The 22091-nt window shown below is 45.1% G+C and overlaps 2 protein-coding genes across 2 annotated transcripts in view; both read right to left on the bottom strand.

Moving 5' to 3' along the window:
* Positions 1-17868, bottom strand: part of PGM2 (phosphoglucomutase 2) — a 37942-nt gene extending 20074 nt beyond the window's left edge. Inside the window, exons 1-6 of the mRNA XM_043871068.1 lie at positions 17705-17868; positions 13248-13415; positions 7858-7964; positions 3283-3367; positions 1549-1632; positions 1244-1437 (exon numbers count right to left, since the gene is read on the bottom strand). Coding sequence (XP_043727003.1) covers positions 1244-1437; positions 1549-1632; positions 3283-3367; positions 7858-7964; positions 13248-13415; positions 17705-17755 — 689 coding nt within the window. The 5' untranslated portion in view covers positions 17756-17868. The remainder of the gene's footprint in view (positions 1-1243; positions 1438-1548; positions 1633-3282; positions 3368-7857; positions 7965-13247; positions 13416-17704) is intronic.
* An 841-nt stretch (positions 17869-18709) lies between these two features.
* On the bottom strand, positions 18710-20235 carry LOC122673370 (transcription elongation factor SPT5-like). The gene is given in 2 exon segments (XM_043871098.1): positions 18710-19032; positions 19035-20235. Coding segments are annotated over 2 exon segments (1242 nt in total). The 3' UTR covers positions 18710-18991.
* Positions 20236-22091: the final 1856 nt, after the last annotated feature.

Here is a 22091-nt window from a genome sequence, read left to right as displayed (position 1 = left end):
TGGGTGGGGCTTCCACATTCCACACAGGAGCTGCCACTCCCAGACGGCCCAGCAAATACAACACTAGAGACAACCCTGAAGTTCTGCTGCTTAACCATCAGTGGTTTCTTCCTAAGGGGACAATCAGGAGTGATGGGACCCTCGGCATACCAGGGCAGGACAGCCCTTCACTCAGCTCCCTGCTTCGGATCCGTGAGCATCACATCTGTGTCACGGGTTAAACAGACTGGTACAGTAGTCATTAAAACAAAAGGGTCAGGACTAATGGGGGCTAATACAGAAAGGTATCCATGACAAATTAACCAGAGGGGAAAAGGCAGAGAACAAGACACATGCACTCTATATTCTTAGTTACAATTTTGAAATACTAATCTATTACACGTAGATATGTTTATATATGAAATGAAAATTTCTGGGAAGATAAAAAAAGTCAACATTTTCTATTTGACACCTTCCAACAAGCTTTTTTTCACATACATATATAAAAGTATGCACATATACACACACATATATACATATATGTATATATATTATACACACACATATATACATATATGTATATATATTATACACACACACACCACCACCACCCCCACCACCCACATATATGGCTTTCCTTGTGGCTCAGACAGTAAAGTGTCTGCCTGCAATTCAGGAGACCCAAGTTCAATCCCTAGGTTGGGAAGATCCCCTGGAGAAGGAAATGGAAACCCACTCCAGTATTCTTGCCTGCAAAATCCCATGGACAGAGGAGACTGGTAGGCTACAGTCTACAGGGTTGCAAAGAGTCGGACATGACTGAGCGACTTCACTTTCTTTCTTTACACACATACATATATATACATGAATCTACAACAGAGGTCAGCAAACCATAGCCTGTGGGCCGGCCACCTGCTTCTACAGCCAAAGGATCTACCACTGAGCTATACCCCTGAAACCCACTTTTATAAACATTTTTTTTTAACACAGCTATGTTTGTGTTCATTCATTTCTGTGTTGTCTATGGCTGCTTTCTTGCAACCTCAGAGTTGGGTAGTTGAGCAACACAGTGGCTCTCCAAGCCAAAAGTATTCACTACTTTTTGAAGAAAAGTTGCCAACCCCTCATCTACAGCCTCTTAAGTCAGATGCAACAACAGTATATGTAGCATAGAATACCAGTTGAGGACAAAAATGTAATGAAAACATAATTTGGTTGAATCACATTAATTTAACTCTCTTGAGGTGAGTTTCCAAACATTTACCTGTGAAAACAGTATTTTTTAAGGTCTTCAAAATAGTCTTTATTAATGGAAGCGCTTGGGTCGTGAAGGAGCAGACTGCCATTGAGCACAGAATCATCCCAGGCTTGAGGCCATGGTTCTAGATTTTCTTCAATAGCCTGTGAAATCCCTTTATCGTGAGGAGAGATAATCTGAGCTCCATTATCCCAATAGACCTGGAGAACATGGGACATATCCAGATGGTTTAGAGTTCATCCATTCCCTGTGCTCCCAAGGCACAGACTTCAGATTGAAGGACATAAGTATGAAGAGAGAAATAAAAATACCTTATAACCATTATCCTGCTTTGGATTGTGAGAGGCAGTTATCATGATTCCAGCACAAAGATTCAAATGTGATACTGTGTAGGGCTGTAATATAGTAGGAAACAAGAACAATTTGAAGCCAAAAAATTAGATATATTTAAAAGGTCTATCATCCATTGTTTGTACCATTTTCCCTTTAATAAACATAACATAGAAATATCATAACGTGTCATACAATATTTGTGTGCCCCATCCAAGCAGTATACTCTGATTGCCCTTAAAACTAATTCACTGCTCAAAATTCTGTGATATGTACCCTAAGTAAGAAAGGTGAGTATTTTCCTGTGTATCTTTTTACCCTATCTTCTCCTTGGTGACAGTAGAAAATTCTTTACACAGTATGATGCTCTGACTCTCCACTGCACATTCTTTTAAGCCTTCTGCTTAGGAAGAATGCTTATGGCTTGAGTTTATTCTCTCCATCTGCATCCTCTGCTCTTCTTTCCCTGATTTGCTTTTAAGTAAAAGGTTGAGGGAAATGTGGACAATGTGGAGAGAGCTCTCAGAGCTTGCATTTTATCTCCCACTCCGGGGCTGACTGTCCCGCTCTTGTATTTCTACATAGCTCCCATCCTTATAAGACTACTTCCCCAAATGGGGAGAGGATCCCCCATGGCTACACCTGAGGCTGAAATTCTACCTGTCTGTCCTCTTCCATCCTCCCATCAAAAATCACTATGGTCACTTGTCCCTCTAGGAGGTATCTCACGTTCCCCAGGTGTCCTGGAGCAAACAAAAAGGGAGAATTACTCCACGACTTGGGCCAATGATCATGAGACACTTACTTAATTCATGTCAGATATAAAAACAATTGCTACCAACATTAATACAGTACAGAAGACCAAGGATGCCTGAACACACTGCAGTTTCTCCATCAAACAGTAAGATCTGGGCCACATCTAGATGTGGCCACATTGAGCATCTACTGGGATATTTACCAGCTAGGAGGAGCTGCACTTACCTGTTAGTGCACCAGAGACAGTAAACGCAAAGCTGGTGGGAATCACTCCTGTATTTACACACTCTCATTTCTACTTGACGGAAGTAAGTGCATTCAAATCATGTTTTTGGTTTAACTTCTAAAAACATATATTCTGAGCACCTGGCCCTACTCTTAAAAGTTCATTCTACTTAAAAGAAACAGCTGTCATAGCACCTATTATCTTTCTCTTTAGATTCTGTTACAATAGGAATTTGATAAAAATCTTACTAAAACATGCCAAGCATGCTTCTGGTACTGCCTATGAATAGGATTTAGAGTGAAACACTCATATATAAAAAGTTGGTACACCAACTTGTCAAAAATGTCATGGTAAGACATAGTTTGAGGTGAATTCAGATTTAGATCCCAGAAGTTTCCTATTTTTTTTTGCGGTAGCTGAGAAAAAGAATACAAACCAAATTGAAAAGCAAAAAGACAAACAAAAGACATTCTGCTAACCAGCTAAAATATCTTCGGAATGCAAGCAAAAGAAAAAATGCATTAAAAAAATCAATTCTGATGAATCAAAAGTTGAACACCAGAGAAATATTACTAGGGTGTGGGAGGAACATTCCGGGAGAGGAGAGAGAAGTCCTGAGAAAAGGCAAGGAGCCCTTCTGTCTTTCAAACAACTGAATCCTAAGAGCGCTAAAGAGCACTGGCCATGTCCCACCCCTGATCCTGGGACAGAAATTATAAAAGCAAACACTTACCACAAAAGGGGTTGGGGTTATATCAGAAAAGAGGTACACAGGAATCCCCTGGCTGATGAACGTGGTTGCAGCAAGTCGGGCAAATCTGGAAATGCAGAGTGACCAGGGAGAAAAGGAGAGGAGAGCTGTCAGGAGAGCAGGTGGCAACAGAGAAGAAAATGAAGGTCCAACCATTTATTTTTTTATTTATTTGACCACCCCAGGTCTCAGCTGCAGCACTTGAGATCTTTAGATGCGGCACGCAAGCTCTTGGTTGTGGCATATGGGATCTAGTTCCCTGATCTGGGATCAAACCCGGACCTTCTGCATTGGGAGCATGGAGTCTAGCCAGTGGACCACCAGGGAAGTCCCCCAACCGTTTCTTTAGACTGAGAACAGCAGCTATATCGATGAAAACCTCAATTATACTCTGCTGGCAGAGAACATTAAGGCTGAAGGAACCTAAGGAGTCATTTCATTCCACCCCTTTGTTTAAGAGAAAGTTGAGAAGGGCCAGATGACCTGTCCCAGGTCCACCGGGCACACAGCAGCTAAGCCAGGCTGCACCCAAGTCTGTCAGCTCTCTTCCATCTCAGCGGGTCTCAGCCAAGGGCCGTGCTGCTCCCACAGGACACCTGAATTGTCTGGAGACAATTTTGGTTGTCACCGGGGTAGGGTGCTCGTGGCAGCTGGCGGATGGAGGCCAGGGATGCTGCTAAGCATCCCACAATGCGAAGGGCACTGCCTACAGTGAAGAGTTATCTGGCCCTGCACCAAGTCGCATGGCACCAGGCAGAACGGGGAAATCTGTATCTACAGCCGTCACTACCCAGGACATGCCAAGAAGACTAGTATTTGATTCAATGTCGTCCTCTACAAGACACACGGCACGCTGTCATGAGCGTGAGATGTATGTGGGACACACGTCTGTATATGATACATATACATCTTGGCTCCTTTCAGCTCTTAAAAGATGACAAATTTTTGACAGTTCGACATATTTCTCAAGTTCCACAGCATCTGGCTTAGGGCAGGACACAAAACAAGGCATCAAGTCTTTCTTCGTGCTTGGAGTAAAGTATTTCATCACAATCAACAATCTACTTCCAATGAACAACATTACACTGTTAGAGGATTAACAAAGTATTTGATCATTCTCTCAAACATTTCTTGAGCACTAACTGCAGGGAAGACTATTTTGGGAGCTGGCTGGGGCAAAAACAGCAGACCTTTACCAACTCAGGCATTAAAATTCCTAGAATTAAGAGTAATACAAAAATGATTTTGACAATTTAAAAAATGCCCCTATAAAGAAGAAAGTAAAAAAACAACAAATTTTAGCAAAAATAATTTAAATAAAAACCTGAATTAGATATAACTTCATTCACTAGAAGGTACAGAAGTCATTTTCACAACCTCAGGAAATGACATTGTTCATGGTAAGCTATCAAGAGGAAGTGTTCCAGTAAAAAAGCGGGTCATATAACATGATTATGACCAGTGATGGGCAAACTCCAGGCGTTTTGCAAATAAAGTTTCACAAAACTTTATTCAGTCATCAATTGTTCATGGCTGTTTTCATGCTACATGGCAGAGCTGAGTGGCTATAATAGATACTGTGCGGCCTAAAGTGTGTAAGATATTTACTATTTGCCCTTTAGGGAAAAAGTCTGCTGACCCCTGGTGCCAGCCTCTTCATGTTTAAATTGTGGTACCCTCTCTCACTTTATGATCTCAGAGCAAAAAGTACACAGATTACAGGTTTTGTGAGGATTAAATAAGTAAGTACCTAGGTGCCTAACTCGCATTCAGCACTCGAATGATTCGTCATCACCACCACCACCATACCACCATCACAACACTACCACCTCCACAACTACTATCATCACCATCATCATTGCCACCATCACCATCATCACCGCCACCATCACCATCACCACCATCACCATCGCCACCATCACCATCATCATCACCACCATCACCATCGCCACCATCACCACCATCAGCATCACCATCACCACCATCACCATCGCCACCATCACCACCACCACCACCACCACCATCGCCACCACCACCATCGCCACCATCACCATCGCCACCACCACCATCACCACCATCACCACCATCACCATCATCATCACCACCACCACCACCACCATCATCACCATCACCACCACCACCACCACCACCACCATCGCCACCATCACCATCGCCACCACCACCATCGCCACCATCATCATCGCCACCACCACCATCACCACCATCAGCATCACCATCGCCATCACCACCATCACCATCGCCACCATCACCATCACCACCATCACCACCATCATCATCACCATCACCACCATCACCACCATCACCATCGCCACCATCACCATCACCATCGCCACCATCACCATCGCCACCATCACCATCACCATCGCCATCACCACCATCACCACCACCATCGCCACCATCACCATCATCACCATCACCATCGCCACCATCACCACCACCATCGCCACCATCACCACCATCACCATCGCCACCATCACCATCGCCACCATCACCATCGCCACCACCACCACCACCACCATCACCACCACCACCATCAGCATCACCATCACCACCACCACCATCAGCATCACCATCACCACCACCACCATCACCACCACCATCATCACCACCACCACCACCACCATCATCACCACCATCACCATCGCCACCACCACCATCACCACCATCACCACCATCACCACCACCATCACCATCACCACCATCAGCATCACCATCACCACCATATCACCACCACCACCATCACCATCATCACCACCACCACCACCATCATCATCACCACCACCACCATCAGCATCACCATCACCACCATCACCACCATCAGCATCACCATCGCCATCACCACCATCGCCATCACCACCATCACCATCGCCACCATCACCATCATCACCATCACCACCATCACCACCACCATCATCACCATCATCATCTCCATCACCATCATCACCATCGCCACCATCACCATTGCCATCATCACCATCACCATCATCATCACCACCATCACCATCACCATCACTATCATCATCGCCACCATCACCATCATCACCGCTACCATCACCAACATTACCACCTCCACAACTACTATCATCACCACTCCATCACCATCACCATCACCACCATCACCATCGCCATCACCATCATCACCTTCATCATCGCCACCATCACCATCATCATCGCCACCATCACCATCATCACCGCCACCATCACCATCATCATCTGCCTATAGCTACAAAAGACAGTCTCATTGGTTTGGGAATGTTACAAGAACGCACTTTGCAATGGGCATTTAAGAATGAGAAGAAGCTCATAAGGCTTATAAATAGTAGAAGAAAAAAATTACACAAAAGGAAGAAAAGTGAGAAGGAGAAATAATGCTGCTGTTGTTCAGTTGCCCAGAGTCCAGTCCGACTCCTTGAGACCCCATGGACTGCCATACTCCAGGTCTCTCTGTCCCTCACCATCTCCTGAAGTTTGCCCAAGTACATGTCCATTGCATCCAGCCATCTAAATCCTCTGATGCCCTCTGCTACTTCTGCCTTCAATCTTTCCCAGAATCAGGGACTTTTCCAACGAGTCAGCTGTTTGCATCAGATGACCAAAATACTGGAGTTTCAACTTCAGCATCAGTCCTTCCAACAAGTATTGAGGGTTGATTTCCCTTAAGATTGACTGGTTTGATCTCCTTGCTGTCCAAGGGACTCTCAGGAGTCTTCTCCAGCACCACAGTTCAAAGGTATCAAGACTGGAGATATCAAGGGAACATTTTGCCCAAGGATGGGCACAATAAATGACAAACAGTAGAGACCCTAGTAGATGCTGAAGAGATCAAGAAGAGAAGGAAAAAACACACAAAAGAACTGTATAAAAAAGATCCAGATGAACTGGTGATGATGATGGTGTGGTAAGCCACCCAGAGCCAGACATTCTGGAGAGCAAAGTCAAGTGGGCCTTAGGAAGCACGGCTGTTAATAAAGCTAGTGTATGCGACAGAATTCCAGTAGAGCTATTCAAAACCCTAAAGGATGATGCCACCAAGGTGCTGCATTCAATATGTCAGCAAATCTGGAAGACCAAGCAGTGACCACAGGATTGGACAAGGTCGATTCTCATCCCAATTCCCAAAAAGGGTAGTACTGAAGAATGTGCTAACCATTGGACAATTGCACTCATCTCCCATGCTATTAAGGTCATGCTTAAAATCTTGCATGCCAGGCTTCAGCATTATGCGAACCAAGAACTTCCAGATGTCTAAGCTGGATTTAGAAAAGGAAGAGGAACCAGAAATAATATTGCCACTTAAAAAAAATTGCCTTAGGTAGGTATTAAGTTCTACATTGTCTACATAATTACATTGTCTTAACCCAAACATAAAACCAGAATTCTTAAAAATTACAAACAGAATCTACCCATCATTTTTATAGTCAAGCACTATAGCTGACAAATGTATTTAAAGCCCACCTACTGAAATGATGATTACAAATAAAACTACAAAATACACGACAAAAATATAGTTTCCTGAATATTAATATCTTTACATACCTCCTGCTGCTGCCTCCACTTGCTGGGTGGGCTCGAGCATCAAAGCTGATCACAACACCTCTTTGCTTCAGGTCACTGAATTGTTTTTCCAGGTACCTGCAAAATCCCTAAAAAACAACCCATGAATTAAAAGACAATGTATGTTTTAACACACTAAACCAAAAACTGATCAAGTTTTCTCTGCTTTCATAAGAAAACACTGCAGCAGGAGAGAAATCCCTCAGTAACTAAGTGAACAGTACAACAGGAAAATAACAGCTTTATTTTCTATCTGTACGTATCAGGTACTGTGTTGGACGCTTAGTATTTATTATCAGTAATCCCAGATCAACTTGGCCAAGAAGTCCCATTTTACAGATGGAAAAGCTAGAACTTTCAGTGACTGGCCCAGTTTCAGATACACAAATAGCAGAGCCTAGATTTGTACCTGCAAGCCATGAAAGTAAAAGACGCCTGCTCCTTGGAAGAAAAGCTATGACAAACCTAGAGAGCATACTAAAAAGCAGAGACATTATTTTTGCCGACAAAGGTCCGTCTAGTCAAAGCTATGGTTTTTCCAGCAGTCATGTATGGATGTGAAAGTTGGGCCATAAAGAAGGCTGCTGCGGCTGCTGCTAAGTCGCTTCAGTCGTGTCCGACTCTGCGACCCCATAGACGGCAGCCCACCAAGCTCCTCTGTCCCTGAGATTCTCCAGGCAAGAATACTGGAGTGGGTTGCCATTTACTTCTCCAAAAGAAGGCTGAGCACTGAAGAATTGATACTTTTGAATCGTGGTGTTGGAGAAGACTCTTGAGAGTCCCTTGGACTGCAAGGAGATCCAACCAGTCAATCCTAAAGGAAATCAACGCTGAATATTCACTGGAAGGACTGATGCTAAAGTTGAAGCTCCACTACTTCGGCCACCTGATGCAAACAGCTGACTCATTGGAAAAAACCCTGATGCTGGGAAGATTGAAGGCAGGAGGAGAAGGGGACGACAGAGGATGAGATGGTTGGATGGCATCACCGACTCAATAGACATGAGTTTGAGTAAACTCCGGGAGTTGGTGATGGACAGGGAAGCCTGGCGTGCCACAGTCCATGGGGTCACAAAGAGTCAGACAAGACTGAGCAATTGAACAACAGACTTGTGCCCGGGTCTGGTTAGAGGTGGTTCAGTGCTAAATTAAAAGGTCACAGAATCTGCGGGCTTGTACCACCACTTATGAGCAAATGACAAGTTCCTTAATCTCTCAGTGCCTCAGTTTTCTCTTCTGTAAAATGGGAATAGTACCTACCTCTAAGGACTGCATGAGGACTAACTGAGTTAAAACATGCCATGTGCTAAGAACCCAACACCAAGGATGCACTATGTGTTTGCTGTTATGAGCATCATTTTTACTGTCATTTTCCTTCAAAGCTTGCACCCATTTTATACAAATCTAAAATCTCTGAGGACAAGGAGGTGTTTCAGATATTTCAACCTGCTATATATAAAGAAAAGTAAAAGAAATTCAACACACTCAGTAAGATTTTGACAGTTAACAGATCTAAACTCGTTCTGTTTGTAAAATTATTTTCCAGCAGACTGGTCTTAAGGAGGCTCTATCAGTCCATTATTATACAAATAAAAATTGTGCAGAGTTTGGGCTATTCCCATCTGCCTAGAAATGGTGGAAGACACAATTCCTGCATTTTAGTGGGTGCAGTAACATCACCTCAGTCTGAAATATGGACGATTAGAAAACTGTGAACTTTGACTTCAAGAGGTTTCAATTACTGGACAAAGTACATTTTATTACAGAACAAAAAGAACTCTGGTTGATTGGGTTATAATCATGGTTCATATTACTTATTTCACTTTGATTAAAGGAAGCCATAAAATGCAGTGTAACTCTTGTTTTTGGTAGGGCAATATTTCACAGCTTTCAGGGTGCCAGTTTAGAAAGCCTTGAGCTTTTCTTGTACAAAAATACTGCACTGGGCACATCTTCTGAAGCTTCTGAGGGATACAAAGTAACAGGCACACATGGGAGCTGTTTCTGCGGGGTTCCTAGGAGGCAGGCAGATGCTCACACTCTAAGGCTTCCCATAGTGATAGTGCCCTGTCTCCCGCCCTGGTGGGCCCCTGAGCTATGGCCCCAATGTTCAAGAGGGTTAAAAGCATTCAGTTCAGTTCAGTCACTCAGTCGTGTCCGACTCTCTGCAATCCCATGGACTGCAGCACACCAGGCTTCCCTGTCCATCACCAACTCCCAGAGCTTACTCAAAACTCATGTCCATTGAGTCGGTGATGCCATCCAACCATCTCATCCTCTGTCGTCCCCTTCTCCACCTGCCTTCAGTATTTCCCAGCATCAGGGTCTTTTCAAATGAGTCAGCTCTTAGCATGAGGTGGCCAAAGTATTGGAGTTTCAGCTTCAGCATCAGTCCTTCTAATGAATATTCAGGACCGATTTCCTCTAGGATGGACTGGCTGGATCTTCTTGCAGTCCAAGGGATTCTCAAGAGTCTTCTCCAACACCACAGTTCAAAAGCATCAATTCTTCAGTGCTCAGCTTTCTCTATAGTCCAATTCTCACATCCATATATGACTACTGGGAAAATCATAGCTTTGACTAGACAGACCTTTGTTGGTAAAGTAATGTCTCTGCTTTTTAATATGCTGTCTAGGTTGGTCATAGCTTTTCTTCCAAGGAGCAAGCCTCTTTTAATTTCCTGGCTGCTGTCCCTGTTGTCAATGATTTTGGAGCCCAAGAAAATAAAGTCTGTCACTGTTTCCATTGTTTCCCATCTATTTGCCATGAAGTGATGGGACCGGATGCCATGATCTTCGTTTGCTGAGTGTTGAATTTTAACCCAGCTTTTTCACTCTCTTCTCCCACCTTTATCAAGAGGTTCTTTAGTTCCTCTTGCTTTCTGCCATAAGGGTGGTGTCAGATACTTAAGACTAAGATACTTTAGACTAAAGCACTCAGCCTTAGTCTAAAATCCCTATTGTCTTCAAATGGCTCTAAAAAAACTCTAGGGCCTGTTGAGGTGGAGCACCTGAGGGCACAACTAAGAAGGTGGGATGCTTTTTCCACGGAAGAGACTCACTGAAGGATCAAAATATTATCGTAGAATCAAATAAACACCCTTTATATAGCTTCCAAAGGTTAAACTACAACCAGTATGGAAAAGCTACAGAAAGACAGATTTGGCTCAAAATAAATAAACTATTCTTAAATGAGAATGATCCAAAGATAGGATAGCTATTTCAGAAGACAATGAATTCTCCATCATTGACGTGTCATGGCTTAGTCAAGGAACCTAACAGGAAATGATAACCTCCATCAATGAGGCAAACAATACAAAAATTTCCCTCTAGTTCCCATCCTGTTTCCCACCAGGATATTCCTGACTCACATCCACCAGCTTCTTAAATACAACCAGATGAATCTGGGGCACCAATAGGACGAGAGTCCACACAAGGGACCAGCAAGCAGGGAGTGTTCAGAAGACTCCAGGCTCCAAACCCACCCATGTGATGCCAAAAGCAGCCGCTCCACTGAGCCCTACCCACATGACAGATCTGTGAGCAAAATAAATGTGGTTGTTGTTTAAAACCACCGTGTTTCATGTGATTTGTTGTACAGTCCTAGTGACAGAGCGGAGGGCAACCTTATCCATCAGCGTGATCCCATGTTATCCATAAACTAGAACGAGAATCCCAGGCTCACTTTATTCCAAGTCTTCCCTCCAGAAAGATCTCAGGGAGCCCTATTGCTTAACAGGTATGTGTGACCAGTGGTTTCCAGGGCAATTCAGTACCTTACGCAAGATTTCTTTCTTAGGATTTTGCTAGAACATGCCCAACCCTGTCTTTTTAAGTACACGTAAAGTACACATCATCACCAGTAGTTAGTTTTCCCAGCCTTTTCTTTCCCGGACTAGAATGACCTTCATTTTTAACATGTCCCAGCAGCTGAAGAAACAGAACGACCTGTTCATTTCCCTCACAGACAGAACTCTCAACACTCAGCGGCAACTGTTTTGTCAAAGGCTTCATCTTTATTCCTAAAAGCTGAATGTAGCCCCGACAGTAAAATTCACAAATAAAGGCAAGGAAACTCAGCAATAATTTCTACCTATACTATAAATAAAGCCAAATAGAACTAATAACTCTTGATTATTCTGGCAGTTAAAAAAAAAAGTTTCAACACTGGTATCTGTACAACCATCACAAAACATAAAAACATAGAAGTCCGTTGGTTTAGCTGGTGGATTTGCACTGGAATGAAGCACCATGAGGGAATCTGTCTGTTTCAGTCATTATTATATCCCTGATGTCTGGCACCTAATAAATCTCTGTGAAATGAATAAATGAATGAATGAATTTCAAAACAATGCTGCTTCCGCTGACTGTACAAGCCTAACTTTATGAAGTAAATGTGTGACACCCTGTGCCCAGGCAAACCCACCAGATTAGTCCATAATGAAACCAAATTAGGTCTGTCAAATAGAAAAGGTGCCTGGAGTTAAATTAATTAAATGAGGAGGCCACTGGACTGAGGTGGTTTTAATGCCCTAGGAGCCTACCAAGCAAGCCAAAACCCAACTTCGTAAAAGCCTCAGGGTGAAGAATTCATAATTTAAGAACAGCCAGTCACAAAGAGCCAGCTAAGCCTTCCCAAACACGGCACCCACTTGAGCTGGAGCCAACCTATGAATTTCCTTCCTTTGTTTCTGCCGCTCCTCTCCAAAAGTCTTTCCCCTGGATCCTGACAGCGGAGTGCTCTGAGAGGGAGCAGCCTACGTGACCCTAAAATATGTTACTCTTGCACGTGGATCATTTTGAGCTGAGACAATCAAGACCCGGTAGGCCGAAGAAAAACTTTTACCTCTTCCTTAGCTACCTACAAGAATTCAGAGAAGGAGCCTGATGCTGAAAGAGAGCTATTACCAGAGATAACTTTAAATCTGAAAGACCGATCTGTATGGCAGGCAAAGATCTACCAAACATCTCCTTTCCTACTGTCCTATGGACAGTAGAAAAAACCATATATATATTTATAAATATATATATATTTGAAAAGTCCTTCTACTGTCATTCTCCACTTTGAAGCATCAACTGCTAGATTTGCCCTTGGGTCTCACTGCTTTTATGGGGCTCCTATATGTATATAATTAAACTTGTTTACTCTTGTTAATCTGTCTTATGCCAATTTAATTAACAGACCAACCAAAGAATCTAGAAGTGTACAGAAAAAAATATTTTCTCCCCAACAGTTCCTAACTGTTTCCAGTTTAGAACTGCTTGATTTGAATAGATTTTTGCTCAAATAAATTCTTAAAAAATTTAATTGCTTCAGTTTATTTTTTAACACTGGGAAAATGTTAAGAATTAAGAAGTATAAAAATGTGGTACCTGTGTCGTCTGAATGATGGTCAAGTCATTCATATGAGAAATTCCTGCTCCCATAGCAGCTCGGAGGCCAGCTGTCCCAAATTCCATTCGAGCGCAAAAACATTTTTGTAGTTCCTCTGTATTACCTGCTGCAATGAGTTGTTTCACTGACTCCAAAGTTAAAGGATTCTGCAAAACAGGAATGTATATACCAGATATAGTCAGGTGAATAACATAATGAAAAAGCTGAAAAAAAAAAAAACACCAACCGACCAAACCACAATAATTCTAACCTACAGGAGAAAAAAGTATATATGTATGTATTTGAAAAGAACACACACACACACACATATACATATTGCTATTGCTGTTGTTCAGTCTCTAAGTCATGCCTGACTCTTTCGCAACCGCATGGACTGTAGCCCACCAGGCTCCTCTGTCTATGGGGTTTTCCAGGCAAGAATACCGGAGTGGGTTGCTATTTCCTTCTCTAGGGGATCTTTCCAGACCAGGGATCAAGCCCATGTCTCCTGCATTGGCAGCTGGATTCTTTACCACTGAGCCACTTGGGAAGCCCACATATACATATACACACACATGTATAGGCCTTTCAGTTTTATGAGGCTTCTGAAATTTGAAATATTAAGTTGGTCTTTTAAAAATTATAATGTGTGATACTGCAATATAGTAAGAAATACATGAGACTTCCCTGGTGGTCCAGTGGTTAAGACTCCACGCTTTCAATGTAGGGGGTGTGGGTTCAATCCCTAGTTAGCAAACTAAGATCCCACATACTGCATGGTGTGAACAAAAAATTTTTTAAAAATTAAGAAATATATATTTATTGTTCCTGAGACAGTAAAGAATCTGCCTGCGATGAGGGAGACCCGGGTTTGATCCCTGGGTTGGGATGATCCCCTGGAAAAGGGAATGGCAATCCACTCCAGTGTTCTTGCCTGAAGAATTCCATGGACAGAGGAGCCTGGCGGGCTACAGTTCATGGGGTCAATAAGAGTCAGACAGGACTAAGTGACTAACACTTTACTGTTCCTAGTTTCTAGCAAAGAGGTCATAAAACCCTTGAAATTCCCTTAATGATTAGGATGAAAGTTGCATCTTCTGTTATTTATAATAAATCTCTTTCATCCATACCTGAGTTTATCCTAATGAGGTGACTACTGGGAACCAAGCAAGTGATCAGCTGATGGGAACTTTCAACTCCGTCCTCCCCTGAATTCCAAGAAGGGGAGGGGATGGAGATTAAGATTAATAACCAGTGGCCAATAATTTAATCAATCACACCTGTGTAAAGGCACTGAAGCTCTGCACCTCTTCCCACCATACCTTGCCCTGTGGATCTCTTTTAGGTGGCTGTTCTTGGGTTGTGTCCTTCATTAATAAAATTAGTAATAATAAGTAAAGTGCCTTCCAGAGTTCTGTAAGCTATCCTAGCAAATCACCAAACCCTAGAAGGGGGTCAGGAGACCCGCTGGTTTACTGCTGCTTGGTCAGAAGTACGGGTATCTGAAGTGGGAGCAATCTTGGGGGATGGAGCCCTTAAGCGGGGGCGTCTACACTAACTCTGGGTAGTTAGTGTCACAGTTGAGTTAAATTGACACCCACTTGGTGTCCACAGAAAAATGAGAACTTGTTCACTGTGAAAAACTCACACATTTTGTGTCTGAAGTATTATGAGTACAAGGAAATCAGTTTTCCTTTATAATGTAAGTATTATTTTCTTCCCTACAAAGGTAAGCACTTTTGGAGAAACGGGATGAATTCACAGGTTTTGGGGTCTAAGACTCAGAATGGAATCCCAGCCACATCATCATTCACCAAATTTATACTGTTGGGCAGATTATCTAGTTTCTTGAATTCTGAGTTTCTTCATCTCTAAAATATGAACAACCTATAACCTTCCTTACAAGGTGGTTCTGAGGTGGTTTATATCAAATTAACATAAAACACCCTTTTCTGTCTGGCATCTAGTAGTAATCAAATGTTCATTTTCTTCCCTAATATCTTCAAAATTTCCCAGAGTGATAAGCTTATATAATTTAAGTCAAAACACTAGTTTGGTAGTGTTTTGGTCTTTTAAAAATTATAATGTGTGATACTGTGATATAATAAGAAATACATGAGACTTCCCTGGCAGTCAAATTTGAATCTTGCACTACCTACAATAGGCAGGCAGCTAACAAAAACCCCATTTACAAATGGAGAAGCTTCAGAAATAATGTCTTGCTTAAACTGAGTGAAAAGCATTAAAATTTAGTACCTCTTCTGTTACATTGACTGCTTCAAATGAACACTCACATGAATCATTCATTTTTTTCTACAACAGTTACAGAAAATGTTAAGAATGGATAAAAATGACAATTATATTAATTTCACATCAAACTTTTAAATTAAGATTTCAGGGTAACAAACTTTATTTCTATCTTCCAGCTATCATCTCAAGTAGATAAACATGCAGGCAAATCGTGGCCACATAATTAAACTTTGAAATGCTACTGCAATAAAACACTGGCTTTCTGGAATTAAGCCCACACTTCCAGATTGTTTCAGATTCAACAGGAAACAAGTAAAAGCCCATCTTCTTAGTCAAAAGCAATAGCCACTGACCACAGAGCACAAGCTGACCTATCAGACTGTCAGGTGCCCCCAAGTTAGGGCTCAGATCTGGAATGTAAAAGAGGTTCAACGGATATTTGCGGAGGGAATGGGAAAACACAGACTTCAAGGTCATTCTCAATACCCGGTAATTCTTTCATTCACAGTGTAGACTTGGAAAATCCTAACTGACTTTCAATATCTCTAAAAGACCAAATAGCCTGAGAGAAACAAAAGGAGGCAGAAAGATAAGAATGAAAAATCAAGAGGTCAGTGGAGATCAGAATTAGGTGTGCAAATGACACGTCTGTCAGCGTCCAAAGGATGGGGGGTGGAGGCACAGTGGAAATGCTGGAGGGTACCTGCTGGGTGCCCTGGAACCCCTGGGGCAATCAGACCAGAGGGCTGCAAGGCTTTTAGCTGGCCGGAAGTTCCCTCTGGGTGCCTGTCTCAAGTCCAAGAAGAAACTGAGAAAGGAAAAGAACAAGAGGAGCAGCAGAAACTTTAAAATGAGAAAAACAGCCCCTCACCTTTATCTAGTTATCTCTGTATACACAGATAACAACATTTTGTAGAAACTGGATTTTTATTTCTTCAAAGGGAAAGTTTTATGAAACTAATTCATTACCAATTATGGCTTTAAAAGATTTCTACTCACTGCCAGTTACTGAGTTATCAGAAATGGGGACCTTTCCCACCTCCAAAGAATTACAAGAATAGGAAGTTGCTCATAGCACCCAGAAACCGTCTGTACTGGCGCTGCCTGGGCAGGGGCCGGAGGGGGAAGGGGAAGTCCTCACTGACTCAACACCCCAGGCCTCCACCACTGTGCAGGCCTATGGACCAGGCAAGTTAGTGAACAGGCGGGCAGCACCTGCTACGTGATTTGCTGGGGCCCAGTGCAAAACAAAAAAGGGACTCTTCGTTCAAAATATTTTGAAGAATTTTAAAGTGGGACAGAATATTAAACCAAGTGCTGGGCCCTCCTAGGAGAACAGGTGTTGTGCAACCCAGTGAATCTCATGTCTTTGAAGTCAGCCCTGGAGATAGACATTGATAAATAAAACCACAAGCAAGTTTTTCTGTTTTTGGCCCATCTCTGTAAGAGGTATGAGGGAGAAGAACAGTATGTTTAAGGAGAGTATTAGAAAGACATAATTCAGGTGAATAAGCCACATTTAAGTTCAGACCTGAAACATGAGTCAAGGACAGGAGAAACAAGTTAAGCAGAACAGGAAACTTCCAGGAATGCAAACAGATGCAAGAGACAGAACAAATGGGAACTGAGAGACCTAGGTTAGAAAGAAGACTGGGTATGGTGTCTGGAGCTGGGTCCCTGCTCCGACACCTCGGAGAGTGAAAAGCTAGGGTGCTGTGTCCAAGGGGCTCCCCATCTTCTTCCCAGCAAGAACGCCAGAAGCCAAGCGGGCCCAACGGAAGGCACCTCTATTGGCAACCAAGCGCCTGGGAAAGCCGTTCTGCCAAGTCCCCAGGAGCCCGAGGAACAGGGGAACAATTCTGGGTCGCTGGGGGATGCACCGCCCACGGCAGAGGGCGAGCCCCGCGGGCAGAGTGGCAGGAACCCGCGCTCGCCTCTATCAGACGAGACCCCGGAGCCCGGCTCGCTCCCCCACTCCCGGCCAGCAGGACTGCGGGTGTGGTTCCGGAACGACCCTTCCGAGCCAACTTCGAATGGGCCACAAACCGGCCACACCGGCGAGGCCTGGCGGCCGCCCCTTCGCCTTCGGGCAGGACCCGCTCGGGCCCGCGAGATGGGCGCGGAGGGCCAGAAGCACCGTCACGCGTCACAGGAAAGGGGACCCCGCACGTCTCCCGGGCGCTCCCGGCCCCAGGGGACCCCTTACCTTGTCCCATTTCAGCCACCGGGCCGTCTCCTGGTCCAGCCGGGAGTCCATGCCTGCGCCGCCGCCGCCCGGAGCCCCAGTCCCAGCTGCTGCGCCGCCGCCGCCGCCACCTCCACCGCGCCGCCGCCGCCAAGCTCTGGAGGTGGCGAGACCGTCCTTCCGGCGGGGCGGGGCGAGGCGGGGACCGGGCGGGGAGAACCGGCTCGGGAGCCACCAGCGTCCGGCAGGAAAATGACGCGCTCGGCCGAGGAGCACGCCTCCTGGCGGGGTGCCCGCGCGCCTGGGCTGGGGAGAGGGAGGCGGGGCCGCGGGATCGAAGCCTGGGGGTGGAGGTGGGGCTGCCGAAAGGTCGTGAGGTTACTCCTGTTCACACCTCGGCCATCCATTCACGTCCTACTGTGCTCCGAGCACCGGGTCAGAGTCGGGATCCGAGCACCTGTAAACCCAGTTCAGTTCAGTTCAGTCGCCCAGTCGTGTCCGACTCTTCGTGACCCCATGAGTCGCAGCACGCCAGGCCCCTCTGTCCATCACCAACTCCCGGAGTTTACTCAAACTCATGCCCATCGAGTCGGTGATGCCATCCAGCCATCTCATCCTCTGTCGTCCCCTTCTCCTCCTGCCCCCAATCCCTCCCAGCATCAGGGTGTTTTCCAGTGAGTCAGCTCTTCGCATGAAGTGGCCAAAGTATTCGAGTTTCAGCTTCAGCGTCAGTCCTTCCAATGAACACCCAGGACTGATCTCCTTTAGGATGGACTGGTTGGATCTCCTTGCAGTCCAAGGGACTCTCAAGACTCTTCTCCAACACCACAGTTCAAAAGCATCAATTCTTCGGCGCTCAGCTTTCTTCACAGTCCAACTCTCATCCATACATGACCACAGGAAAAACCATAGCCTTGAGTAGACGGACCTTTGTTTGGCAAAGTAACGTCTCTGCTTTTTAATATGCGTCTAGGTTGGTCACAGCTTTTCTTCCAAGGAGCAAGCGTCTTTTATTTTTTATTTTTATTTTTTTGACCAAACAGTTTTTTATTGAAAGACCGTAACACAAAAGCAAGCTGGAGAAGGTGGGGAATAAGAAGGTGGGGACCCTCCCCCAGACTCTACTCTGATTCCCATGAATATCAGGGAGGGAGATAGGAACGCAGAAAGGAAAATAAAAGAAATCCTGAACCACCAGGCTAGCCCTGCTCCTGGCCCTGGATCCCGAGTCAGAGCCAAGGGCCAGGGATGGAAAGAGGGATGCTTTCCATCTGCCAGATTATCTGCCAAAGTCCACCCTGCCTGCTTTTAGGCCTCCAGGAGCTTCCCCAGGAAGCGGAGGTTGAGATCTTGAGCTGTTCGTCAAGGTCCATGCGGACAATGCCATCCTCGCCATCAACGCTCAGCAGGACACCTGTGGCTTCCCGATCCTCACCCAGGATCACCTTCACCTTGTTGTTCTTGGTGGGGGTGATGGGCTCCAGGTGCTCACTAGAGATGCTGACGACCTTCTCACTGTCCTTCAGGTACACAGAACACATGCCTCCCGTGACACTGCGGATGACTCCCGTCTGCCCCACCACCTGTGTATCCAGGTAGGTGTCCCGCACCTTCACCTGGATGTCAGTGGTCACCCAGTCGCTGGAGTTCTGTTCAATGCCTGAGCCCGGCGTGTGCGGGTTGTAGCCACCAGGGGAAGGAGCTCCAGGTGTCATCGGACTGTAGCCCACGGGGCTCGGGCTGGGGCTGGCCTGATATGCCATTGGCGAGGGTGTGGGGTGGTAGCTGGCTGGGGAGTGGGTATTCTGGTAGCCTGCTGGACTTGGCGCCACCTGGTGGTAGCTCTGAGGGCTGGGGCTGGGCTGGTAGGAGCCTTGCGGGGAGGGGGCCGCATAGGGGGAAAACTGGTCTGTGCTGCACATGGCTGGTGTCCCTGGAGTCTGTGGGTTGTACTGTGGGTTGACCTGCGGGGACGAGGGGTCTGGGTAGCCAGGTGTTTGGGGGTTGGGGGTGCCCCCGTAGGCCTGTGGGGATGGGGTAGGCTCATCATCAAAGGCATACTCATATTCTTCCTCAGCCCGTGATGGTGTGTTGGGGTTGTTTGGATCCCAGGCCCCACTCTGGGCAGGAGTGCGGCTGCCGTCATGCAGGGGCGTCTGAGAGCCGTACATGGGCGTCTGGGAGCCATACATGGGTGTCCGCCCATAGGTCGAGGCCATGCCGCCGGGGCGCCGTGAGCCCACGGTGGTGAGGCGCTGGCGGTCCACTGAGATGGTCTGGCAGGTGGAGTGCAGCTCCACGCGGGCAGTGGACTCCGTGGCATCCTTTACCACACCAATGTAGCCTTTGTAGGGCCCCTGGGAGATGCGCACAGTCTGGCCGATGAGCTCGTTGTCTCTCCGCCCTCGGCCCCTGCTCATGCCACCACTGCCGCCACCTGGGCTGCCAAAGCCACCGCGCTGACCTCCAGCACTGGGGTGCATAGGGCTGCTGATCCGGGGGGTCATAGGGGCGAAGCCTCCTACTGTGAAGCAAGCGTCTTTTAATTTCATGTCTGAAATCACCATCTGCAGTGATTTTGGAGCCCCCAAAAGTAAAGTCTCTCACTGTTTCCATTGTTTCCCCATCTATATGCTATGAAGTGATGGGACCAGATGCCGTGATCTTAGTTTTCTAAAAGTTGAGCTTTAAGCCAACTTTTTCATTCTCCTCTTTCACTTCCATCAAGAGGGTCTTTAGTTCTTCTTTTTCTTCCATAAGGGTGGTGTCATCTGCATATCTGAGGTTATTGATATTTCCCCCAGCAATCTTGATTGTGAGTCATTCAGCCTGGTGTTCCGCATGATGTACTCTACATATAAGTTAAATAAGCAGGGCAACAGTACACAGCCTTGACGTACTCCCTTCTCTGTTTGGAACCAGTCTCTTGTTCCATGTCCAGTTCTAACTGTTGCTTCTTGACCTGCATACAGATCTCTCAGGAGGCAGGTCAGATGATCTGTCATTGCCATCTCTAAGAATTTTCCACAGTTTATTGTTATCCACACAGTCAAAGGCTTTGGTGAAAAGGCAGAGGAACCAGAGATCAAATTGCCAAAAACTGTTGGATCATCGAAAAAGTAAGAGTAAGCCTTTAGTATCACTAAATGTCTATTTAGTGTTCAAATTTGCACATATCTAGTGTCTTAATTTTTTAATAGCTTGCTTAAAGTAGGAACTAAATAATCTTGTCATTTAAGCTAATAAGCTAATAATCTTGTTATTAAGATTAATAATCTTGTTATTAAGTAAATAATCTTGTTAATTAAGCTAATAAGGCTTGTTGTTGTTGTTCAGTCACTAAGTCATGTCCAACTCTTTGCAACCGCATGGACTGTAGCATGCTAGGCTCCTCTGTCCTCCACTGGTCTCCCAGAGCTTGCTCAAATTCATGTCCATTAAGTCAGTGATACTGACTGATCTAATCATCTCATCCTCTGCTGCCCCCTTCTCCTTTTGCCTTCAATCTTTCCCGGCATCAGGGTCTTTTCCAATGAGTTAGCTTTTCACATCAAGTGGCCAAAGATTGGAGCTTCAGCTTCAGCATCAGTCCTTCCAATGAATATTCAGGGTTGATTTCCTTTAGGATTGACTGGTTTGATCCCCTTGCGGTCCAAGCGACTTCCAAGAGTCTTCAGACTTATAGATCTTCTTTAGTCTATAGGTTCTTACTAAATTTCCTTGTAATTTATTTGTTGAAGGAACTGGATTGTTTGTCCCATAGAGTTTCCCACAGTCTGAATTTTGCTGATTGTATCTCCATCTCTGTTAGCGTGTTCCTCTGTCTCTTATATTGCTTGTAAATTCATCACATTATAATTTTCACTTTGTCGTCTCTTCCTCACTAATCTCCTTGAAGAAAAGAATGGTATTTTCTTTATCTTTGCCTACCCAGAGCCTAGCAGATTCCCTGGTGGTTCATTGGTAAAGAATCTGCCTACAATGCAAGAGAAACAGGAGACATGGGTTCGATCCCTGGGTTGGGAAGATCCCCTGGAGGAGGAAATGGCAAACCACTCTAGTATTCTTGCTGAAAAGAATTCCCATGGGGTCACAAAGAATTGGACACAACTGAGCACGCATGCTATGCTATGCTACCCAGAGTCTAACACTGTAAGTGCCCAATAAAAGGCTGAAGAAATGAATGAAGAAAAGAACAGGAGACTGTTCTTCCCTCAGTAGAAAAGGGAAAGTTCCAGGATCAGGACTGGCCCTCTAGGTTCCATCCTTTGTTCTTTGAGGGCCCTGAACAAGTCACTTAAACTTTCTTGGACTCAGTGTCCTTATTTCTGAAATGGATGCAATCATAGTGTGCATCTCTAATAGTGTGGGACTTACATGAGGAAATACATATAAATGCTGTGCCTGG

Source organism: Cervus elaphus, chromosome 17 (assembly GCF_910594005.1).
Source record: "Cervus elaphus chromosome 17, mCerEla1.1, whole genome shotgun sequence".
NCBI classification, from domain to species: domain Eukaryota; kingdom Metazoa; phylum Chordata; class Mammalia; order Artiodactyla; family Cervidae; genus Cervus; species Cervus elaphus.
This window is presented reverse-complemented; position numbering and strand designations above follow the sequence as displayed.